Genomic DNA, 25,838 nt, shown 5'->3' on the forward strand with positions numbered 1-25,838 from the left:
GCTTAGAACTGGCATGCACGTTATTCTTGGCATGGTAAAATGACATTGCTCATGACTCCTACCATTTCAAAATCAAACCAGTCAGGGACTTGTGTTGGAACAAACCTGTCATCCGGGTCAGCAATTTTGAAAAGGTGGCAACACTATTTTATATATTTGGTTCTTGGTCCTAATATATTGTTTACAACTGTTTTGTTTATGTAAAAATGAATGTAATATACTATAAAAATATCTTAGTAATGTTAAAGTATTTACAATCCAAGTTGTATCACTTTATGCTTTACAAGAACAAAATAAATTTTAATAAAATTGTAATCAATTCTTTTTTGAATGAATGTCAGTTGTTTACAAATAATAATTGAAACAGAATACAAAAAATTTAGTTTAAAAATATGTTTCAAATGTTATATTTTTGTACATTTTATATTCTATACAAAATGTTATTTTTCAATTGATGTTGACTCAAGAAAAAATCAAACTTTTTCATTAAAGTATTATTGGACTTCAATAATACTTTATATTTTATATTTTAATAATAAAAATATTGCATTAATTTTTGAAATCTCAATATTTTACGGCAAATCACATGTTAATTGAACTCACTTATATACATTGTTATATAATCGAGAAAAGTCCATATAAAACTTCAATACAACATTGTAATAATGTTTTATTTTATAGATTCTGTTAAAAGGATACTAATACTAATGATTTATACCGTTTAATTTTTCAAAAGTTCTGTAATATTGTATGTTCATAAAGTGTTTGAAACTGCCTAAATAATTCATAAAATAATAACTGCTTCAGTAGACGACTCAATCAACCACATACAGCCTTATATAGGGGAAAAAAAAGTTGAATGTTTATTAAACTAACTTTTTTGGTCATATTTAATGACCTTCAGATTTGCTATTCAAAAATCAAACACTTTACAAAAGCTAATGAGAAATAGAATAAAAAACAGTGGAATCTCATCATTTCAGGACATGCAAAAGACATCTCCATAAAAAACAAGGTTGGTCAAGCTGATCTGATAGCACACTCCACAAAAGCAAATCAAATATTAATTTTGTTTAAATTTTATAAATTCTTGGAATCAAGTAGTTGTTCAGAAGAATTTTTCACTGAATATACAGTAAGGGACAGTGGCGTAGCTACATATTCAGCAGCCTGGAGCAAGTAGAATCGGTGCACCCCCTTGTTCCTCAGAAGAGGTCTCATGAAATTTATTTTGAACATTTAATTTGAAAACATATATCTAATTATTTCGATTTAAAACCTTACTTAATAACAATCTGCTTGAGATTCAAGGCATTTCAACAATAAGATATTTAATTTAATAAATATAAATATAATAATAAAACAAAATATAATTCTATAAGTACGAAGTACCTAATTATATTTACTACATAGTATTTAAACTGTATTAACAAAATGTATACAAGCTTAGTTTCATAACAAATACATAATAATACATAAAAAAAATTGAAGATTGTTGTTTTCTGGCTTTTTTGTTTGCAAATCGGTCAATCACTTTCTCCAGATCAAGTTGAGAAGCTATTGTTTTTTCAATTGATATAGTAGCCAGAGCTAAGACGGTGTTGTAACATGCTGCCTCTTATATGAGTTTTGATTAATTTAGTTTTGAAAAACTTCATTCTGCTGTCACTGTCGTCTCCCGTAAAGTTAAAAAAAAACGAGGCATGCTGTAATAATGTCGGAGAACCTACTTGAGGCTGCGATGTGAATTTAAAGTAGTTAGGTAACTTTGCTTATAGAAGTAATTTCTTTTACCTGACTATAAAAACACATTTTAAATTGAAGCAGTTGAGGTCCAAAACTAGGCAAAATGTCAAAGGGATATGTCAATTGTAAAAATTCTCATCCTTCCAGAATATTTTTATCAGATGACGCGACAAGATATGCAGGTGATAAGCACTTAAAAAGTGTACATAATTGTCAAACAGATTCAAATCTAATAGTTAATTGATTAATTATAAAATCCAAATTTTTTTTTACAAATGTTTTTACAAGATTTTATTTTGCCCTTTCTAACTTGGCACCCTTATGATTCATGCACCTGGAGCAGTTTGCTCCAACTGCTCCACGATAGCCACGCCTCTGGTAAGGAATGTTGTTTATAGATTCCAGAGGAACCAGGTTATTTTTATTATAGTTTACAGTGACCGTAAATGAAAATGTTCAGTTCCCTTTCTGGATTGAACAGAACATAGTTGTCTGACAGACATACAAAAGTCCTAACACGAGCACTTCGCTACTATAGTGGAGCATGCTAAAAAAGTACCAAAACTCACCATGGCATTTTTGCCATTGTTAGCAACAAACATTTTACTTTTATAAGACAATCATGCTATACAGAAATCTTAAATGCAAGAGATACTGCTCAATGTAGTCCCTACTCTAGACATATAAAACTTGAGACAATGACAGTGTGTTCAATAGCTGACTGTAATTGATCATCTGTAATGTTTCTCACATGCAGTGTGATATTGTCTTCCAAGGCTACCAAATTTTCAGAATTTCCTCAATAAATCAAAATTTTTAAGTATCCCTACAAGCAAAAATCACACAGATTAAGAGCCAGAGTGCAGGCAGAAGGAAGTGCACAATCAATCACTCTATTATTGGTAAAATGTTACAGAAACTGCTTTATGTGGAGACACACCATCTTACAACTGCAATTTGACCAAGTGAATCATTTTTATGAACATAGCTCTCCTGAGCTTCTAGCCTATATCGCCCCGTGGTAAAGTGTGACGCAATTGTCATGTAATAGTAGTTGTATGCGTTTATGATAGTCGTGTCACAGGGAATAAGGCCTTCTGGGAAATCCGTTTAAGGGTAACTGGCCCCTATTCAGGCGTTACAGACATGGAGAAAACCTGGAAAACCTTACGTGACCAGCATGCCCTGGCGAAGAGCAAATCCACAACTGAACTCCCAGTGTTCAGGGAACAGAACCATTGGCCAATGGTGGGCTGTCGCAGGGTAATGTTCAAACAATGAGAAATAACACCACACTGCACCGGAAACACATGGGTCGCCCTTTGTTTTTGCAAAATTAGCAGCGAGGTCACTTGGGCACGCCGATGAAATCTGACAAATTTTTCACGAAAAAATCGACTAAAACCAAAACCGATGGTAACTGAAGTCAACAAAAACCGAGGTATTACTGTAGTTGAAATAAGAATAAGTAATAGAATAATAAAATATAAAAGTGAAATGGACAAAACAAAATAAATCAATTACACCTATCCCTTGTTTTACACAGTAGTTTTTTTTTTTACATATTTTCACTTTTACATGGTTTAAAAAAAATTTAAAAAATAAATCTTGAAAATAAACTGGCTATGATCAAAAGGAACAATTTTTAACTCCAATCTATATACCAATCCACCTTAATTATAAGATATAGTGGATATTTATGGCACTAGGTGGCAGTTTTATTTCAATCAGTCAAATGGTAACCGATAAACTGATATAGAGGATTCCCTCATATGCATGAAGTTGCACTCATTGCACATCTTTTTAATCAAAAAATTTTAATTTTTCATATTCATAAGTAACGAACAATTACATTATTTTTAATTAGATATTTTATATCTTGAGTAATATTTGTAGGCTTATTATGTCGAAAGAAATTATAAATAAGGAAGAAGTAAAAAGAAAAGTTATATCTTTAGCAACCAAAATAAAAATTTTGGATTGTTTATGAAATGGAGAAAGAGTAATAGATGTTGCTAGATTATATAGCATGAATGAAGCTACAATAATAACCATAAGAAAAAATGAAAACTCAATTAGAAAGAGTATAGCAGCTGGCACTAGTACAAGTATGAGCGCAATTTCATATGTCAGAGATATTGCAATGGAAAACATGTTGAAGGCATTAATGATTTGAATAGAGAACCAAACTCAAAAACAGATTCCAATTGATGCCAACGCTATTACAAATAAAGCTTTGCAGATTTACAAAAAAATTAAAGAGCAGTTACCATCCTCTTCTTTATCTGAAAAGAAGCAGACTTTCACAGCAAGTCATGGTTGGCTCAAAAGATTCAAATCAAGACACTCTTTACATAGTTTAAAATTAAAAGGTGAACTGGCATCAGGCGATGTAGATGCAGTGCAAGAATATCCAACAAAATTTGCTGAAATTGTTGCCAACAATTCATATACACATGACCAAGTTTTCAATGCTGATGAGTCAGGGTTATTTTGGAAAAAAATACCAGAGAGGAACTATGTGTCTAAAATTGATAAATCAGCTAGCGGTCATAAAGCAACAAAAGATTGCATAACAATTCTTTTCTGTAACAATGCTTCAGGAGATTACATTATGAAACCACTGGTTATTAACAAATCAAAAATGCCACACATATTTAAAGGAATAAATATCAACCATCTTCCTGTTTATTGGAGGACCAATAAGAAAGCTTGGGTTACTGCTGCAATGTTTAATGAATGATTTCATGAATGTTTTATCCAGATGCCAAAACGTATTTAAATGAAAAGGGACTGCCTTTTAAAGTGCTTTTGTTAATTGACAATGCACCGGATCATCCACAAAATCTATAGCATGAGAATGTCCAAGTTATATTTTTACCAAAGAATACAAGTTCATTATTACAGCCATTAGATCAGGGGATAATTTCGACTTTTAAGGCTCTGTACATAAAACGAATCTTCACACACATTTTAGAACAAATGGAAATTAACGAATCTTTAACAGTTATTAATGCTTGGAAAAATTTTACAATCTTAGAATGTGTTAAGCATATTGCTTTATCATATACTGCAATTAAGCAATCAATGCTCAATGCCTGTTGGAAGAAATTGTGGCCAAATGTAGTTAATGGTGAAGCTTCTATTTCACCATTAAAGGATGAATATTTTGATGGTAAAATTAACACATTCATTGGGTGGAGAAGACTTCGACAATTTTACTGAAGGAGATATTGCAGAACTAGTGGCTGATAAAGAACTAAGTGAAGATGATTTAATTAACATGGTTGATGAAACTAGTGATTGTGACAATGATCCTGAAGAAGAAGAATTTGAATCAGTTGCATTTACAGCAAAAATCATCCACAAAGGACTCAAATTGGGAAAAATATTGGGTAATCATTTTGTACAAAACGACTCAAATGTTGAACAGGCTATTCAATTCCATGATATTAATCACTGCTTGGCTCAATATGATGAGGTCTATAAAGATCTAATAAGAAATCAGAAGCAAATGTTAATAATGGATTTCATTACCAAATCTCCTCAGGGTGTAAATGTTTCTACTTCAAACATAGAATCAGCACAAATAATTTTGACTGATGAAAACGACCTCAAACCAATCACGAAGAAGAGATTGACAGTGATTAATGATAGTGATGAATGATGGTAACTGCTATCAACCGTCGCAATAACTCTTTTTATGAATCTTTTAGGTTTTATTTTTTGTTCCTTTGTACTTTGTATTTAATTAATAAAAGAATATATTCTTTTGCCTTTCAATACAGTCAAACCTGTTTTTATGCGCTCTTTTTATGTGCGATTTTTATTTGTGCGATTTTTTTAATGCGAATTTTTAATTTGTGCGGTATAGTTGGCGACTAGTCTCGTGCGATTCGTCATGTCTCACGTTGACTTATTATAGCTAAATAAACTTATTGTAGCATAAATGCACTTATTATAGTAATATTATTGCATGAATATGCGAAAAATGAAATAATTTACTTTTTAAGTCAACAAAACACCACCTGGACAAAAATATGTAAAACAGACGATAGACCAGACGATGCATTCAAGTGCTGACATCTGTTGTCAATAAATTTTATTTCGTACGGTTTTGAGTTATTTTCTACGTGAGACTTCTTTTATGCGGTCCCTATTGACCGCATAAAAAAATTATTTTTTTAATTGTGTTGCGAAAACTATTATTTACAGCCATTCGTGAAGTTTCGTGAGATTTTTTTTAATGCGTTTTTTTTAATGCGGTCCCTATCCCCCGCATAAAAACAGGTTTGACTGTATTTTTGTTTGATTTATGTACCTTAAAAAAACTAAAAAAAATTCATAATTAATAAACAACAAAATTATGTGTTTTTTGCATACTTTTCGATTTACAAAACATATAAAATTTTACATTCAAAAAGTTACAATTTTGATTTACATGTTTTTCTCAGGAACCTATCTACTGTGTAAATTGAGGGATAGGTGTACTAAATATGACAATGCTATATAAAATGTTTGAGTTTGCATAAGTAATTAGATCATATTCTAGCCATTAGTTATTTTAATATGAATTGTTGATTAAGCAACCTCTAATTTGACCAAATACATTATACATGCATTCTATCAAACTATTTTTTTTTTTATAATTACAAAAAACCTATTTTGCCAGAACAAGTAAAATTTATTAAAAGTATTATTTTCTTTCATAAAAAAATTATTATATTCTGAAATGCTAAAATTATCCAAAAGTAAAAGAAAAATAAAATATATTACATTTTATATGTTTTGTAATCAAAGATCAATTCTTTCTGAATAACAGAATAAAAATTTATAAAACAGTATTGTAGCACTGTAATTGAAAGCATTAGATGTTATTTGATTACTGAAATGTTATACAGTAAACGTTTGGTATAACAGACCACCACAGGACTGAAAAAATTGGTATGTTATAATAAAAGTCCATAATAATGAAAATCCATTGTCCATTATATTGAAAAATCCATTACCATACAGTAGAATCTTGTTAGAATGGATCTCAATAACAGACCAGCAGAAGTCTGTTACAACAAATGAATTTTCTTATAATTTTCCTATACTTTTGGCCAGACCTACATGAGCCATAATGTGAGGTCTGTAATATCAAGCTTTTACTGTACTTATATAAATTAAATACATCTCATTTTTAAGTAGACTTATCTCTTATTTACAATATAATTAAAATATACAGAATATTTGAATTGATGGATAAACTTTACACTTTCTATCATTTGAAGTGTTAATCTCAATTGAATGGAAAAAAATAATAATGATTCCAATGTAAATTCATCTCTGTAATCCAAAACACTTTGGTAGACATATCTCACAGCAATTTCTGGTTAGCAAATTGTTTTTTATTTACAACTGAACTACATATGCATTTCAGGTTGGTATAATATACTCCAACCCCTACTCAGTGATTTCACCATTATGTAAATTACAAAATTATGCTTTAAAATATGTAGTCAAATGTAGTTCAATTGTAAATAAAAAACAATTTGCTAACCAAAAATTGCTGTGAGCTACATCTACCAAAGTGTTTTGGATTACAGAGACAGATTTACATTGGAATCTGCCATACAGCAAGCCGATTATATATTAAATAACAATGAAAATAAATGCTTTATATAAACACTTTATAATTATGTCTATAAATATATTAATGTTGTATTATTAAGAATTTCTATCAATCTGTTTTATTACCTATTTAATGAGTGGAGTAGCCAATTTATACTTAAATATATTCAGCTAGATCAAATCTGTATTTTCAAATAATGTACAGAAAAACTATTTTCTTTCAATTGACAAAATCATGGATTAAAACACATTGAAACTTAATTAATCATTTCAAAAAGTACCATTTTGTGTGAAAATTAAGAATCTAGCTTTAATTTTCATTTATGATAAAATAATAAGTCAAATTTATTTCTGATAATGCTAAAAATTAAGCATTATTTTTTGAATAGTTAATATATGTTGTTTGTGTGAATAAAAATCAATAATTTATTATCACATTATATTGATTTCTTCATAGTATTGTACTCTATTAATTTCCATTATTTTTTTTACCAATTAAGCTGAATCAGTCATTGAATTAGACCTACTACAATGAAAAACACTGAATATTACAAATTTAAGTTCATATTTTATAAAAAGTCAAATTTTATCTATTATAATATGTCTAATTAATTTTTAATTAAATTTAATAAATTAAATTTTTTTAAGTTTAACATCTTTTGCAATATAATAAATTTATTAAATTATATTATATAAAAAGTTTTTCTTTGAATATTTAGATATCATACCTGCATTGATATTCCTTCAACTCTTGCTACATAAGCTACACAATCAAGAAATGCAACAGCCACAGGAACACAAAAAGTAATTCTTTGAATAAGTCTTTTCAGCTGAGGAAACTTCATCTATTAAATATATTATTAATTTTAAATTATAACAAAATCAATAATATATTAAATTTTAATTTTTAGAAGTTATAAATATGAATATTCAAACTGAATTCAGGTTTTTTAAAGTTTTAAACTGTATTTTTCTTGCTGAATTCCTATAATTACTATAAATTTTTTCACTATTATTAAAATTAACTTAATAATTGGATAATTTTAGTTATTAAATGGTTTATTATCTAATATTAATAATAGTAGACGATTTTTCTCTTACGAGGAAAAAGTTATTACAGATATTACATGAAATGTAGGATTTAATTACTCACCCCAGTAAGTTTGAGAAGAAGACTGTTATCAGATTTTATTCTAGTTTTTAAAAAAATTATATGAAACAGGCATTTCAAATTACTGTTTTGTTAATTTTCTGGATACTAATTTTGGTTTTGATATTTATAAGTATCCTGATTTCTAAATAAATTTAAATCAAAAATTTATTCTCTTCTGAGAATTCCAATTTAAAATCTTAAAAACTTTAATATTTAAATTTCGATATGAAATAATGATAAAATAGTTTCTAACATACATTTTACATTTTCTTATATGAAGTGAAACAACAATTTTTAATATTCTCAGTTGTGGATTTAATCAAATTTGCATTAATTACAATTTCACTTTTTCATAATTATTATTTTACTATCTATTTCACAGATCAGATTGTTTTTAGAATTTCATAAATTATCTTGAAAAAATGTCATAGATTTCTCATTTCATCAAATTTTGTTATTACTTAAGAATTCTCATGTAATAAGTAAAATCTGTCTACAAATCAATTCTTATTAAAGTGAAAAAAATATTCTCAAAGATTTTCATTTTATCTCTAAGGATTATTTATCAGATATAGAAGAACTAATTTATCTTAAATAAGGTTGAATTTGTTATATATAATGCAATAATCACAATGCATGATACACTAATCATAAGTGAAAGATGAAAAACAATATTCTGATTCAGTCATGGCAAAAATAAAATTATATTATTATAACTGCTTTTAGTAGAAAATCAGTTAACTCAACAGAAATAGCAAATGTACACACATTTAAGAATTTTAAAAGACAAATAGATGAATGTAATTGCAGTTGTTTGACTATAGTTTATAAATGATTTTTTATCCTGTATCAATTTCTATTTTCACTTAAAAATTTTTTTTCTTTTTTATTTTTTCTTCAGGGTCTAAAAGTCAATAAATGATATTATGTATGCCATCCATAATTCTGAGCTGGCATATATACAGGGTGCATAGGAAAGTCCCTTTAACCAGAAAATTCTTGCCAACGGAGAGAGCTACAGCTATGCAAGTGAGGTAACAGTATAGTAAAGCGACTATGCCCGACCTAATGCAAATGACAGCAGTGCCCCTAATGGCAAAATTTGGAAGATAGGCAGTGCAAATCGAAAACGAAAACAGATAGAGCAAACTTCCCAATTAGAAAGTTTTAGAGCATCAATTAATTAGTACGAAACGGCATGTGGTTCACACGGATAAGATAAATCGTCGCCTGTATACCCAAAAATGTCCGAAAGCAGTACACGCCATTTTGTGTGACGTTTGAAAGGAATAGCCATAGGTATGAAGAAATACGCACAATTTATTGCATAAAGTATGTACTTATGTCAATACAGTTTGATAACATCACACAAAAAACAATGGAAAGGCAAACTGTCACACAGTAATAACAAGTTTTTGAACATAATCGACATTAACATGTTATCACTGTGTGACAGTTTGCCTTTCCATTGTTTTTTGTGTGATGTTATCAAACTGTATTGACATAAGTACGTATTTTATGCAATAAATTGTGCGTATTTCTTCATACCTATGGCTATTCTTTTCAAACGTCACACAAAATGGCGTGCATCGCTTTTTAGCGTGCACACTTTTGAGTATACAGGCGACGATTTATCTTATCCGTGTGAACCACATGCCGTTTCGTACTAATTAATTGATGCTCTAAAACTTTCTAATTGGGAAGTTTGCTCTATCTGTTTTCGTTTTCGATTTGCACTGCCTATCTTCCAAATTTCGCCACTAGGGGCACTGCTGTCATTTGCATTAGGTCGGGCATAGTCGCTTTACTATACCGTTACCTCACTTGCATAGCTGTAGCTCTCTCCATTTGCAAGAATTTTCCAGTTAAAGGGACTTTCCTATGCACCCTGTATACAAGTGGGTGCAAAAGTAGGTATACAGTTGTTATGATGTACTGTACTTTCAAACTAAATGTAACACCCTGCCAGACCATGTCAATAATTTTGAGACATATGACAATGTTAAAATGATCCTTCCAGAACTCTCAAAAGGTGAGGTTGGTATTTTTTGTAACTTCAAATCATCATTTAAAAAGATGTTTGATATACAGTTTCTTGAAATTGGAGATTACCTGTTAGTCCATTGGCTGTAGGTAGGAGTGGGTGTTAGGAGGAAGGTAGAGAACCTTAATGAAACTGAACTCAAGGATGTCATCTTTGAAATTTGGTGGGTGGGCTGGTGCATTATCGAGAACGAAAAGGGCTCACAGCGATAGATCACTGTCCACCTGATATTTTTTATGACAGGACCAAACATCAAATTTATCCAATCAACAAAGAACTGCCTCATCATCCATGTTTTTGGGTTAGCCCTCCAAATGACATGCAGTTTTTCCTTCAGTATTCTGTGTGACTTAAAAGCTCTTTGGTTTTCAGAGTGGTATATGAGGAGCAGTTTTATCTCGAAGTCATCACTTGCATTTGCACACAGTGCAAGAGTTAACCTGTCCTTCATCAATTTGTGGCCTGGCATCTTCTTATCATCTGCAGTAATATAAGTCTTCATCAGCATCTTCTTTCAAAAAAATCCAGTTTTGTTGCAATTAAAGATTTACTGAGGGATGTATACTTTGGCTTCTACAATCTCCACAAACATTTTGACAAAATCTTTGATCGTCTTGACGTCTGAACTGGCCACCTCACCATGCCTAACAACAGAATGAATGCCGGATCTGTTCTTGAAATTTTCAAACCAGCCACAGCTGGCTTTAAACTCCTCTTCTGCTGAAGAACTACCTTTTTGTTATATCAAATCTGAGTAAATTGTTCATGACTTTTCTCAGTTGATAGTCTCAGTCAAGGTGTCTCCAGTGAGCTGCTTCTCCATTATCTAAAGAAACAGATTTTCCATTTTCTCATGGACTGAAGTGCATAGCTTTGATATTATCGCTACTCCCTTGGCTCCTGTTATACCCATTATAGAGGCTTTCTGTTTTGATATTGTACATATCATCAATGTAGAACACATACTGTCTCACCAATTCCATTACTCATACCATTTCCTCATGTCTTTTTATAATTTCCTGCTTTACCTCAAGTGAAATCATGTTTTGGCTTTTCACCACTGCTCTTTACACTTCCTTTCTTTGGACTTTAATTGTGTCAATAAAAAAATTTTGCAAAAAAGAAAAAGAAGAAGAAAAAAAAAAGAAGACACAACACAATACAACACAACACAACAGAGATCCTTTTAGCTTTTCAGAGTAAGGTGAACAAGTGTACTGTGAGTGGAAATATTCTTAAAGCTTGTTGCTCGCTGAGCCAACTAGTGATGCTTAACTGAAACTTGTTCATATCTCAAGGAAAAAATCAGCCAAACTCCAGATCATATCTCAAAAAACTCATATGTTGGTATGCTCGTATTTCAAGGCATTACTATATCTGCTTTTAAATAGATTCTGTAACCTTCCCTACGCTCAATCTACGAATGTTGCTAGGTCTAGATTGGGTCTTCCTGCTTTTAAAGAAAGAATTAAATATTTTGACCTTTTATACTTATATTTCATTGAAATCCATTGTTAACAAATTGAGAGACATTCCTTAAATATCAAATAGTTTCTAAATGATATGATTATTTACAACAATAAACAGAATATTTACTAGTGTTTTGTTCATTTCATTCTATTTATTCTACAAATAACTCTTATTAAGACTTTAAAAATTCCAGTACAGTTATATTAAACTACAAAAGTAAATACTTCAAATCAATTTCTAGTTTTATCAAAAATTTTGTGAGTTCTCAAATATCTATAACTATATTTTATATTTGTGTGTTATGGATTATAATTCTATGTATTTTAACTGTATAGTTATAATCCTTCACATGTTTTTATTATTGATATATATTTTATTATATCATTAACTTGTTTCAATTGTTTCAAATCTAAAATCATACTAACAGATTGTTTTATACAATTGATATTGTTTTATTGAAACTTAAGAATTATATTTAGTGTAAATAATTTATATTAGATACTTCTAATATTTGTATATAAATTATATTATTATCTCAAAAATAAATAAATAAAAATCTACCTACTTTGTAATTAAAATATTTAAGTCATTTCTATATACTTGAACTTCAGTAATCTAAAAATAAAGATTTATAAACAATTACTTATTAAAGTAAAATAAAATTAATTAATAAAACTTAATCTAGTTTAATATATGTACATACAGTAGAGCATCGATTATCCGACTTAATGGGGGACTGGGGTTGGTCGGATAACTGAAAAGTCGGATAACCGAAAAGTATGAAAAAATACATTATTAGTATAGTGTATTAGGCCTGGTTTAAATACTAGCCTCCCTTTCATGGTCGAGCCAGTGCTGCCAGCTAAAACATGCAAAAATTTAACAAAAATAATATTAAAGTAGCCAAGACATAACCAAATATTGTAGCGCCACATCACTAGCGAACATTTGAATTTGCCAACTAGAACGCAGTCGGTTAATCGGGAGTCAGATAATCGCTGCTCTACTGTATTATATACATTATTTAATTTTAAAATAAACAATTTCAAAATTTTTTATTGAAAAATATATTACTTCAGATAATATTTAATTTATAAAAAGCAATTTTTAAATTTTAATAGCAAATTCTCTACGTTGATTGATAAAACATTGAATTATACAAAAATCTGGCACAAAAATAACAAGACTACTTTGAAACTCTTTTCATTTATGATTCAAAAAATTATCAATATAAAAGTTTAAAACTAAAAAAATTAGATATAAGTAATAAAATTATCAGAATATAAATATACATTACCCTTCTACATTTTTATGTATTAAAGCAAAATTTCATATTAATAAATCTTGAATCAAATTATTTGTAAAACAGAAATAAAATTTGATAACATCCATTAAGATACATTTGTGTATTGTTTTCTTTTACTTTTGAGAAGTTAATGCTTTAATACAAGGATCACCAAACTTTTTTCATGGCAAGCCAAGTAACTGAGAGAATGATGGGTGCACGCTGCATAACCATTTTGTTCAATACAGTGCACTGAATACACAAAAAATAAAGACAACCAACATATTTATTTACCAATACACAATGTGCCCACCAGTGGCCAAGCAGTCTTCGTACCCTGAACACTGGAAGTTCAGTCATGGGTTCACGCCTCACTCAGACGGGCTGGCCACATGAAGTTTTCCAGGTTTTCTCTACCTCTGCCTAAATAGAGGCCAGTTTCTCTTAAAAGACATCTCGGAAGGCATTCCCCTAGGCAGATCGCCCAAGTGTTGCGTTACCATAATTTAACAAACATCCAAACCAATGCACAAACACGATCGCTGCAGCAAGCTCATAATCTCTTTTGTTAGAAACTTCATTGCAGGCAGGTACTTACACAAAAAGCATTCTGATATCCAAAGTTACAAAAAGTCACCAAATTTTTTATTTCACTGATTTTCCTAAAAATGATATTACTGTCAGGTGCAAAAGTCAGATTGGACCACTTCTGGCCACTATAAATCTATATTTGTTTTCACTGACACTTATTATTTTCTGCATAGTTAGTTTATTTACAAACTAGGATATTTCCATATAAATTATATTTTAGCTCATTTGTGGCACAGTGCGGCAGTGGGCCGAATAAACTGGCCTCATGGGCCATAGTTGGTGACCCCTGCTTTAATATAACAACAAAGATTTTATTAGATAAAATCTATATAATATCAACATTACTGAGTTTACTTTTCAAACCATGCTCTATTTACTTTTAATATTTTGTAATACAATTTATGGTAAGATGTTAATTCTGAATGAGGAATTTCCCAGCCCAAAATTGTATACCTCCCTGAATAAGCAAAAATATCAAAGAAACCATACTTGTACTGTACATGCAACCTACTGCAAGATATTCACCTCCAAAAATCAGATTTTATTGTGTACCAGTACTACTGCTATTCTCCATGCTCCACATCAGTCAAGCTGAGTAATAGCAAGTCTGTGATGTGGAACATGGAGAATAGGCATGCTCCACATCACAGGCTCACGTGATTGTGTGCTTCAGTGCTCACTATCACTTGCACCTCAGCATTTGCATGGGGCAAGCCCCCAGGCCCTATAAAACTATATATATAACATGTACTCCAGAAACAGTCAAGTGGACCACTCAAAGCCAGCATAGTCACATGGACTAATAGTTAAAATGAAATAGTATTAGCAGAGTGACATGACTCCTGATTGTACATGACCTGTAAGTAGGCTGATTTCCAGGAGCTATATCTCATAAATGGTCACATGTAGAGGTATAGTTTCTTTGACTGTTTTGCTCCTAAGAGTATTGTCCTAGCTGTTTCATTCAGAGGTGTTATTGTACCAAACTTACTACATATTTAAATGTATTTTCAAACTACAACTTTTTAATACACAGTAATATCACTGGGTGATAATTAATATTTCAGCTTTCATTCATTCATCTCTGATCATTTTTAAAAAAATCTGATATTCAATATAAATCTATTTTTCTTTTTGTCATTTTCATTTTAGAAAATTCAAGGAAAAAAATAAATAAAATTTAGGAGCAATCTAGTTTTATATACAACTGTTAATAACCAAAAATAAATCATTTAAAATATTATAATTCTTCAAAAATTTTAAGTTTTATCTAAAAACAATCAATCAATTAACTTTTACATTAAAAAAGGTACAGGTAGCTACAAATTTTTTACTTCCATTATGATAAGGGTTTCTCAAATGGGATCTCAAGATCCCAGCTGTTTTTTAACCTGGGAAATTCTTTCTCATCCCAGGCAATGTTCCCTCTAATTTTTTTGTAGATGAGCAGAACATGTACTTCTCTGAGCAAAAAAAAATTTTACTGAGCAGATTCTGAGCAAAAAATTTTTCTGAGCATATATATATAAAATCTTATTTTTTCCTATAAAAATTAAAATAATTAATTATAAAGTAGGGATTAAAATTCATTTTAAAGCATACTTCCATACAAAATATTATCTTTTGTCAATGATTTAATATATTTAATTGAAATATATGTAGCAATAATCATGTTGCAGACAGAGTGAGAAATAAGTAAACAAGTCAAATCAGTGTGCGTGCTTGCCTGCACAGCACATAAATTCTCGTGCGTGGCTGCGCAGCTTAGAGGGAACATTGATCCCAGGAAATCTCGCAAATTTCTTAAAAGTTTACTTTTTTTCTTATTTTGTGTTAAAGTTGAGGAAATTTTGCAAATAAAAAGTGTAATCATTAACCCATAAACTGTCAGAATACATTTGTATTTATTAATTTTAAGCCTGCTTATCAGTTTTTTAAAGTTTTGCTTGTGACAGATTGTCAATAATCAATATGTCACCTATTTGTGACAGGACTCTGAAAATTCTTTACATGTCAGAACCTGTAATATCTTGAATAATTGTCCTGATGCTGTCTTAATTTTTAACCATGCTCAGTAACTTTGATAACTGCATTATGCCAGGTTGTACAAATTGGCCAAGGATACAAATGAATACAATGTATGCAAGTATGAAGTCTTTCTCCACAAACCTGATTACTAAAGCCAAATGAACTGCCAAATTATTGGGCTATAAGCTTGATGTTGCTATTAAAGCAGCCAAGGTAGACAAATCAAGAGTACTAGATGGCAAAAGAAATACTGTAACGCATCTTGAAAACAAACTAGAAATCTTCCAGGCTACATGTGAAAAAACACATAACATCTGTCTTCTCTTAAATGCATTAGAAATGATTCCACCCACATCCATTTAATTGGAAAGGGCATTTTCAGTAGCAGGGACTTTTCATTATTAAAATAATAACCAGATTGAGTGATCGGAGTATTGACCATCTTTGGTTTTCAAAATCTTATAAAAATTTACAATAATATTTTGTGTTATGTTTTATTTAAAAAACAAAAATTACTTTCTAACTTAGAAGTTTGATCTAAGTTCATTTTTTCATTAAATTTTCAACTCAATTCAAAGGCATTTTTTTCTTTTTGTAAGCAGTTTCCAACAAACTTTAATAAATTTTTGTATTTGTAAAAATTTCTACATAATTCAAAGGTAATTTTAATATATATTTTACACAGCATTATTAATATTATGATTTTGGAGTTTGCAGAACATATTAAATTACTTTTAAAAATGAAAAATAATTATATCATTCAATTTCAAGATATTTTTTATATTTTAAAATTAATGAATTATATCCTGGGAAACAGTTCACTTTTTTCCCAAAATCCCAGGACAAAGACTGGGAAATAAGAAACCCTAGTTACGATCTTACGGGATATCTGCTGCTTTAAATACTAAAACATTTAACAACTGCAATGTTTCCATACAAAAAAAAAAAAAAATATACGGAATGACATCGTTTCAACAGAAATATAATATCTCAAACATTTAAACAGGGCCGCGCTATGATACAGAGACGTAACCGCATCAGGTGGCACCGTAAAGGGGTGGCATACAGCATTTAAGGGGAGGCTTTTCGAAGCATTTCAAAGACTTGCATCATACAGAGAAAAATCTACTGCACATCCCTGCATTTCAACCCTGGCATTCAAATTCAATGTGTTTTAGAACAGCATAAACCGAAGAAGTTCAAGATGTTTATAAGTGAAAATGCTTTTTAATTAATTATTTTCATTCAATAGTGTATTATTCAATGTTTAATTATTTCCAATGTAATGTGTATTACTGTTTTAAATTCATTAAAATTTAATTCATTATTGATTTCTTAACACCATCAAAAAAATATAAAATTTTTATGATTTTAAAAAGCTGGAAAACAAGACGTATCAAAAAGAACAATTACACTGCTTAACACGTGGTATGTAGGCCTATTATGAATGAATTGTAACGTTTAATTTTACAAAAATATATATTTTATTATTTGAAATTCGTCTGTGTAATGTTAATGTATACCGTATTTAATACATTTTAAATTAATAATTTAGACAGTATTCGGAGAAATGCAAAGAGAATATTCTAGAAAAGTTTCTTCTTCTTTGATTTCCTCTTTACTACACTTAATTTCGCTTAAATATATTTCTTATTTATCAATATTGTCATTCCATATTGTCTATATTATACTTACATTCATGTAAATATTCAAATTTATATTTAAAATTCGAAAAACTCATTAAAATTCTTGAAACGACGAAATTAAAGATATCGTCTGCAATTTAGTTCTAATAGTGGTCACTAGAGGGACATAAAAATAATAATGAAAATTGAATTTTCATAAAACATTAAAAAAATATATAATAATGTCAGAATTAATGCTTGATATAAATCTAAAAATAATAATAATAAAATTCAATGGATTAAAAATATCTGTTTACGTCTACTATGTCTCGATTTTTTTTTTTTTTTTTTTTTAACTCTTTCCGCCCTGTGGGCACTAAGAGGGCCTCTTTTAGTAGGCCCATTATGGGTTCGGCCAGGCCCACAATGGGGCGACCGGGTGGTGAGGGACGGGGCCCGACATATCCGAACGGACCACCCCCCGAAAAAATTCCTGGGGATTATTCGACCCGTTCGGATTCGATCCCGGGTCCCCCAGAGCGGTAGGCTGCCACCTTTACCGCTCGGCCATCCGGCCACTATGTCTCGATTAAATGGCCGTATGACAAACTCTTTTTTGACGATTCGTCTCGTCCCCACAATCATTCCAGCAATCAAAACCTTCTAAGAACCGATATTCCTACTATGAAATGATTGCTGTCTATCGATAGAAAATTATCGAATGATTTGTATACATGATACTACAGTATCACGATAGTTCAGTGACTTTCTTTTTTTAACTCTTTCCGCTCTGTGGGTACTCAGAGAGCCTCTTTTTAGTAAGCCCATTATGGGTTGGGCCAAGCCCACAATGAGGCGGCCGGGTGGTGAGGGACGTGGGTCGACGTATCAGATCAAGACACCCCCCGAAAAATTCCTGGGGATTTTTCGACCCGTCTGGATTCGATCCCGGGTCAAGGTCCACCACTGGCCAAGGGGTCTTCGTACCCTGAGCACTGGAAGTTCGGTCTGGGTTCGCGCTTCGCTCGGACGGGCTGGCCACGTGGAGTTTTTCGGGTTTTCTCCACGTCTGTAACCCCTAAATAGAAACCAGTTTCCCTTAATAAGTCCTCCCAGAAAGCATCCCTCTAGGCAGATCGCTCAAATGTTGCGTTGCCATAACTTAACAAACAAACAACAAACAAACGATCCCGAGTCCCCCAGAGCGGACTGCCGCCATCTTGAACGTTCGGCCATCCGGCCATAAATAGTGCAGTGACTATCAAACGAAGCGCTCGGTAAATAGTGCCAATTTTCTTCCAGATTTGATCAAATAGGGCTGATAAAACCTGCAATAACCAAAAATCTGGCCATGATTGAAAAACACGGAGAAATTTTAATCTATTTTAGCTAAAACTGCTATGTAATTAATATTGCCGGGTTTAAAAAATGTTCTTGAATATGAAGAATTTAGACACCAAAAATAACTCAACGAAGAACTGAAGAATTTTTAAGACTTTATAGCGCTAAATATTTTAAGAATTTTCAAATGCCGGGTTAAAACCAGGCATTTGAGAATTCTGGCTTATGTTCTATTTTCAAAAACTAAATAAAATTTAATATTGAGTATTTTGTTAATAAATTGCAAATCAGTTATGGTACTGAATGCAATAGGCCTATACATGTCTTATATTTTCTATTATATCTGTCTTCAATGTGTAATTGTGCATCTTTATTTTCAAATACTATTGTTTATTGGGTGTCGAAAATAACATAAAATGTGTTGTTCGCGGAAATAGTATCTGTGCTAAGAGTCTGTGCCAAAAAATTTTCTCTCTGATCTTACTGACAAGAGATCCTGTATGCTACATACAGACCTTCTATCTTTTTTTTTTTTTTTCCTCATTGAAAATGAAAAATTTGTGTTTAGATCTAATAAATCTTATACTCTAGATTTAAGATTAACACACCACTTATTACATTGTTCGGCTTGCAGTCAGCTTTTTATTTCTTCTTGATATCATCAGTGGCGTAGCGTGGGTGTCAGCTGCCCGGGGCGGAGGAAAATTTGCCGCCCCCTTGTTTAGGTATCTCAATTTAAAAGACTAAAATATACAGTAATTCTAAAGAACTTTTCGACAAAAACAATCATCATTATTGTGTATTGTACAGGTGTATTGTATTATTATTATTTATTGTGAAATTTTGCCGCCCCCTAAAAGTGCCGCCCGGAGAGGGCCGCCCCTGCCGCCCCCACTACGCTACGCCACTGGATATCATCATGATATAACTGATATAGCAATAGCAATATAATGTAGTACGTAGAATAAATAAATTCTTGGTTTATAGACTGTTTGTATTTCTTTATTTATAATTTAAACAACAAACATAAATAAATATTAAAATATAGAAAAATAACGCAAATTCTGTCACGTAAATGAACAAACAGTTCAAATCTGTTCGGCACTTTTAAAAGTCATTTCGAGTCAGGGCCGGATTATCGAATAGGCAAAGTAGGCAAATGTCTAGGGCCCGTAATTTGGAGGGGCCCGGCTTTAGTAGCCATTACCTAAAAAAAAAAAAAAGGTCAACAGCCATCCATGCGTCAGAAGTAATCTCCGCCACGAGATCTCTCGCACCATCTAGAAATATTCCTAGGGCCGCCTTTCATAGTAATACTGATGTATGGTTATGATTCATTTTCTAAATTTAAACTTATACGTCGCGACATCGCATATTCGATGTAGCGTTCAAGTTGCTCGAGTGCGAAGTTATTACAATTCTATAGTGTTTTATAAAACAGTTAAAAAGGGTGACACTACGGTGTGACTTGGGGTGACACCACGATATCCGCACCGGGTGTCACCCATGCTAGCTACGCTAATGTCACATTATATAAGATTTGTTTAGAAGCAACTTATTTAAATGGGGCCCCAATTTAAATTTTGTCTAGGGCCCGCTAGAGGCTTAATCCGGCGCTGTTTCGAGTTGTTTTATTTCGTCTTCGTGTAAACGTTCGACCAATCTCAGGAATTTGTCGAATGAATATTCCGTATCAATTGTCGAAGAAATGGACGAAGGTCGAGCGTTTTCCTCGACTTCGTCTGGTTCTAATAGAGGTTGTTGCTCAAGTTCGGGTGACAACGTCTTATTCGGTTTTCTTTTTTCCTCTTTGTTTTCTTGTCTCTGTCCGACAGTTCGACGCATTTTCTGATTGGATTCATTGTAGCAATGTCGTTGAATCAACATGCCAGAAAAGGTGATCGTTGTTATGAAAAACAAAATCGACAGCGACATTGTTAATGTTAAATATCGCCTTTTTATTTGTTCGTCGATGGATACGATTTCTGGATTGTTCGTAGCTGGCTCTGTAGCGACGGATTGTTGTGTCAAAACGAGATCTAATTCATCTTTTCATCCCTCAATTCTGTTAATTTAGATTCGAGCCAGCTCACCGTAGAACTTAATCGTGGCATTATTCGTACAGTGATTACTTTGCGAAGGAGGACATTAGAACGCATTAGTTTATCCCTTTCTGACTTGATCGAATGTCTTTGTTTCTTTATTATCCTAAGATAATTAGGATTATGTTCAAATCATGAATGAAGTGTAGATGCCTCCTTTAGTTTATACAAAAATGGCTTTAAATTCACTTCTTTTGCTTGAAAATGTGATTTCTGTTTAAGTCTTTCAAGAGGAAATCTTCTATATTTGTCATTGATAGAGCCGTGTGGATCCTGTTCGGTATTGATGGTAGTAAATCCATTGTTTTCGTTTCTACGATACATCGACGGATCATGTTTCATCCATCTACGACTGGTTATAATAATTGTCATAATTTAAATGATAACGAAAACATTAGAATTCGAAGCATTATAGCGAGAGAAATGTCAAAGCGAAGAAAACGCATACTAAGAATGAAAACGCTTTTCATTATTTCTTTGTAATAATGTTAAACGATACGTCATTTGTTTATTTTTTGTTATTGATATTTTAATAAACGCCATTTAGAGTTTTTAAAGAAATTTTATTAAAGTCTGTCAATGCCATTTCTTGTCTTCATTAATATTGCTATTAATTTGAATGTTAAGATAACGTGCAATTTTGATATCGTGGCGAATATCTATCTATTTATTTTCTACATTTCGTATCGTTAGACGATTTAAAACGAAAGAAAACTGATTTAAATATCCAATGCCTTAAGTTTCGTTTATGTTTTTTTATAGAATTATCAAAAGATGTACCCACAAACATTTAATATCTAATTACAATTGAATGACATTACCATCCTCTTCCTGTTACAGTACTGTTTTTTCTTCTTCTTTTTTTTGTAACTCTTTCCGCCCTGTGGACACTAAGATGGCCTCTTATAGCAAGCCCATTATGGGTTCGGCCAGGCCCACAATGGGGCAGCCGGGTGATGAGGGACGGGGACCGACGTATCCGGATGCACCACCTCCCGAAAAATTCCTGGGGATTTTTCGACCCGTCCGGATTCGATCCCGAGTCCCCCAGGGCGGCAGGCTGCGAACCTTGACCGCTCGGCCATCCTGCCGCTGTTCCAGTACTGTTATGTCAGGTTAGGAAAGGACTTTCCTGTCGATTATCTTATAAACTTTTCCTATTGTATTCAACTCTTTTTTAATATCTTTTCGTGGGCCACCTCCCACTGTCGAATGTCTTATTTTCTGTTCACAAAATTTCCTGGGTATACTTTCCAAGGTGATTCGTTTTATATGCCCAGACTGAAATACGAAGTACACAAATTTTACTTAAATATAAATAGCTTCAAATATGATTTCAGTTATATGATCAATATGGTTAGCAATATTCCCTCTAAGCTGCGCGGCTGCGCACTGCTCAAATTGTTGCCGCGCACGAGAATTTGTGCTGCGCCGGCGAGAATGCACACTGATTTGAGTTGTTGTTTACTTATTTCTCACTGTCTGCTGCATGATTATTGCTACATATATTTCAATTAAATACATTAAATCATTGACAAAAGATAATATTTTGTATGGAAGTATGTTTTAAAATGAATTTTAATCTCTACTTTATAATTAATTATTTTAATTTTTATAGGAAAAAATAAGATTTTATATATATATGCTCAGCAATTTTTTTTGCTCAGAGAAGTACATGCTCCGCTCATCTACAAAAAAAAAAAAAAAAAAAAAAAAAATTAGAGGGAACATTGATGGTTAGTTCAATCACAAAACTTCCTCAATGTAAGCCGAAAGTTTGGGAAATAAAGAAAGTTTCACTTTGATAGATAACTCGAATTCCTCCAGTGTATTCAGGGACGGATCTACATAGGGACTAATAAAGCTTAAGCCCTGGACTGAAAGTGTCAAGGGCACACAAAAATTGAATTATCATCATAAATTTTAATACTTTTTCATTAACAACGAGCACTTATCCTATCAAGGGCGTCGCCAGCCAATGGGCCAGGGAGGGGCAAGATGATATAAATTGATAGAGGATATGAATTGTATGTAGGTAAAATAAAAACGATTCATAAATTTTAAGAAGCTTAAGAAGATTATTTTAATTAAAACATAATCTTCTTGGGTTTTTCGCGCGGGAATTATAAATCGGGCAATAAATGACTTAGCATTTAAATAATTTTTTTCGCATGTCTAGGGAGGGGCAACTGCCCCTCTGCCCCCCTCTGGCGACGCCCTTGTATCCTATAGTAAAAAGTAGTTAATACTATAAATTAACATCATTATTATTATATTATTTGTTTCATTGTAATTAATGTAACGTAATTGGTCAGGTCACTAAGTTGCAATTTTAAACCCAAATTTAAAAATTCTTAATCTAACAAAAAATGGGGCTGCATTGGACTTGAATAAGCCCTAGGCTCGAAAACCTAGATCCACCCTGGGTGTATTTGGACTGATTTCGTACACTATCTTCAAGATATATCTATGACAATTTCAAGCATTCGGTTCTTTGTATCAAAATGTTTTCCGTGGTACAAAGATGGTTGAAATTAAGTGCAAACACATCTTAATATAAGTCGATTTATTTGAACGATATTTGAGTAAGATTATTGAATGAATGAAAATTACGCAAATCAGTGCATAATTTTCATTCATTCAATAATCATGGTGCAACCACTTCAAAGATGGCCGCACACCACTGATGTGCGGCCATCTTTGAAGTGGTTGCACCATTCCTTTATCTCACGGCATCGACCCCTGAAAGTCTCTTGAATCGTGCGAATGGTTTCCGCTTGGGTATCGCCTAGCTTTTGGCAAAATTGGATGCAATATCGCTGCTCATGTTGTTCAGTCATTTTCCAACTTAATCGAATCCGACGAGCGCTCACTACACGTCCTCACTCATAGGCCGACTGCCAGCGACTGACGCTTCCTGCGGGCGGGAAAAAGTTCAGGACTACGCATGACTGTCCCCTCCATATCTCCACCGGAGGAGGCCTCCCGCGCGTCATTGGTTTACGCGGGAAAAATAAAGGTCCGATACTTTTTGAGCACCTCGTAAAGTTAATTGTGTAGTATTACTAAGTTTAAATAAAAAATAACTTCTTCCCGAAAGCTTCTTCCTTTCGTCATAAACGCGAGAATTTAATAATTATAGAATAAAAACGCGATAAAATGCCGTATTGGTGTCGTGTCGTAAATAAACTCCACCTACTTGGATAGCATAAAGATCCGGTATGTCATAGTAAAAAAAAAGTTTACTCGTCCCCTGCATTTTGTCCTATTGGGGACTGGAAAACAACAGTCCTAAAGAGAGGGGAGAAGTAATTGCTGTCACAATAGGACCCGGACTCTTAGGGTGCGACTATGCAGACGCGAGCGAGAATATGTGGCGAGAAGAGGCGAGACGCGATAAATATCAAAACATGTCAGATATGTGCGAAAACCAGAAATTCGCTCTCGCCAGCGTTATTTCTCGCTTGTGCATGGTTTTCCTTTGCGAAAACTAAATCGCTCGCAACCTCTCGCTCGCTCTAAATTCGCGTCTGCATAGTCGCACCCTTATAGGGGATCGATAATCCGTTTCTTTGCAAAAACATATCGCTTTGGTGCGTGGAGGAGGGGACAGAAAATAATCTCTCCAAATAAAAAGATTGGTGGGTTGATCCGGTCGGGTCATTATCGATAGGGTGGGGAAATGATTAGGAGAGAAGCAAAGGGAGCTTGGAAATTTTGTCGAGACTCGTTCTGTCTCTACACGGGGCTGCAAACCCAAGATGAGTATGATTTAAAAAGTGATGTATTGCAGTTCAGACCACTGAGAAGTCAAACATAATCCCAGCAGAAAAGTTACATTATGATTTAGAATTTAGCTGCTGTTAAGTTGAGAATTTCTGCTTTATACAGTGTTATACAATAAATAAATTCCAAAACAGTAGTTCGTTTCCGGTTAGACAGATTAGACAAACGCGTTATGACGTTTCCGGTACTGACTGTTCTAAGTCAATAACCTGCCTACATTTTATGTAGAGAATCGTTCCGGTTTTTGATTTATTTTCCGTCAGTTTTGTACTGTAGAAGGGTACGTCTTACTTCTTAGACTGGTTTTATTGTAAGCTGGTTATCGTCAATTATAAATTTAAACTGATCAGTTACTGTTATTATTTGATCAATCTGATCATTTAGATGTTTTCGTTTACATTGAATTTAACATTTATGCATAATTTAAGTTTTAAAATGTGGATATTATTTAAAGTCGTACATTTTTGTTTGAATGTTTTCTGCTTGCTAGGACTGTCATACATTCTCTTTTCTCCAAAGTCCTTTTTTTTTTTTTTTTAAATATAAAAGTATCTGTCCCAAGGGATCTTTATAGATACCATATATAATCATATAATTTTACTTCTTTATCTGACAAATATTAATAAAATTATATTTTGAAATAGCAAATTAATTATTTATAGTCATATTTTTGTTGAAAATAAGACATGTCTCTAATAACTTGGCCTGATCAAACAGCTTTGAAGTCCAGATTGTGGCTTTTGGGCTATATATTGAAGAGCCATGATGATAAAAATATATTAAATAATTCCTATATATCACATTTTTAAATATAAAAATAAATTTGTCCACTAACCTCCCAAATAATACCAATACTGTACTTTATGAATCCTCTGGATAAATTAACCTTTTGGAGATTGCTAGCAACTAGTGGGAATCCCCAAGGTAAATCAGAATATATTTTGTAATTTATATGCAAGTTTTTGTTATACATTTTCAGTACATTAATATGTAATATGTAAAGATTTAATAAATAAGAAACTTGAAAGTACACAGTCACTTCTTGGGTTGC

General features: G+C 32.1%; 1 protein-coding gene across 1 annotated transcript in view; it reads right to left on the bottom strand.

Annotated features, from left to right (window-relative positions):
* Window positions 1-17,732, bottom strand: part of LOC136973803 (mitochondrial inner membrane protease subunit 2) — a 35,909-nt gene extending 18,177 nt beyond the window's left edge. The window contains exons 1-3 of the mRNA XM_067268576.1: window positions 17,629-17,732; window positions 12,595-12,644; window positions 8,091-8,207 (exon numbers count right to left, since the gene is read on the bottom strand). Of these exons, the coding sequence (XP_067124677.1) occupies window positions 8,091-8,207 (117 nt within the window). The 5' untranslated portion in view covers window positions 12,595-12,644; window positions 17,629-17,732. The remainder of the gene's footprint in view (window positions 1-8,090; window positions 8,208-12,594; window positions 12,645-17,628) is intronic.
* Between the last annotated feature and the right edge of the window lie 8,106 nt (window positions 17,733-25,838).

Source organism: Centruroides vittatus, unplaced genomic scaffold, assembly GCF_030686945.1.
Source record: "Centruroides vittatus isolate TY-2023 unplaced genomic scaffold, ASM3068694v2 contig_329, whole genome shotgun sequence".
NCBI lineage: Eukaryota > Metazoa > Arthropoda > Arachnida > Scorpiones > Buthidae > Centruroides > Centruroides vittatus.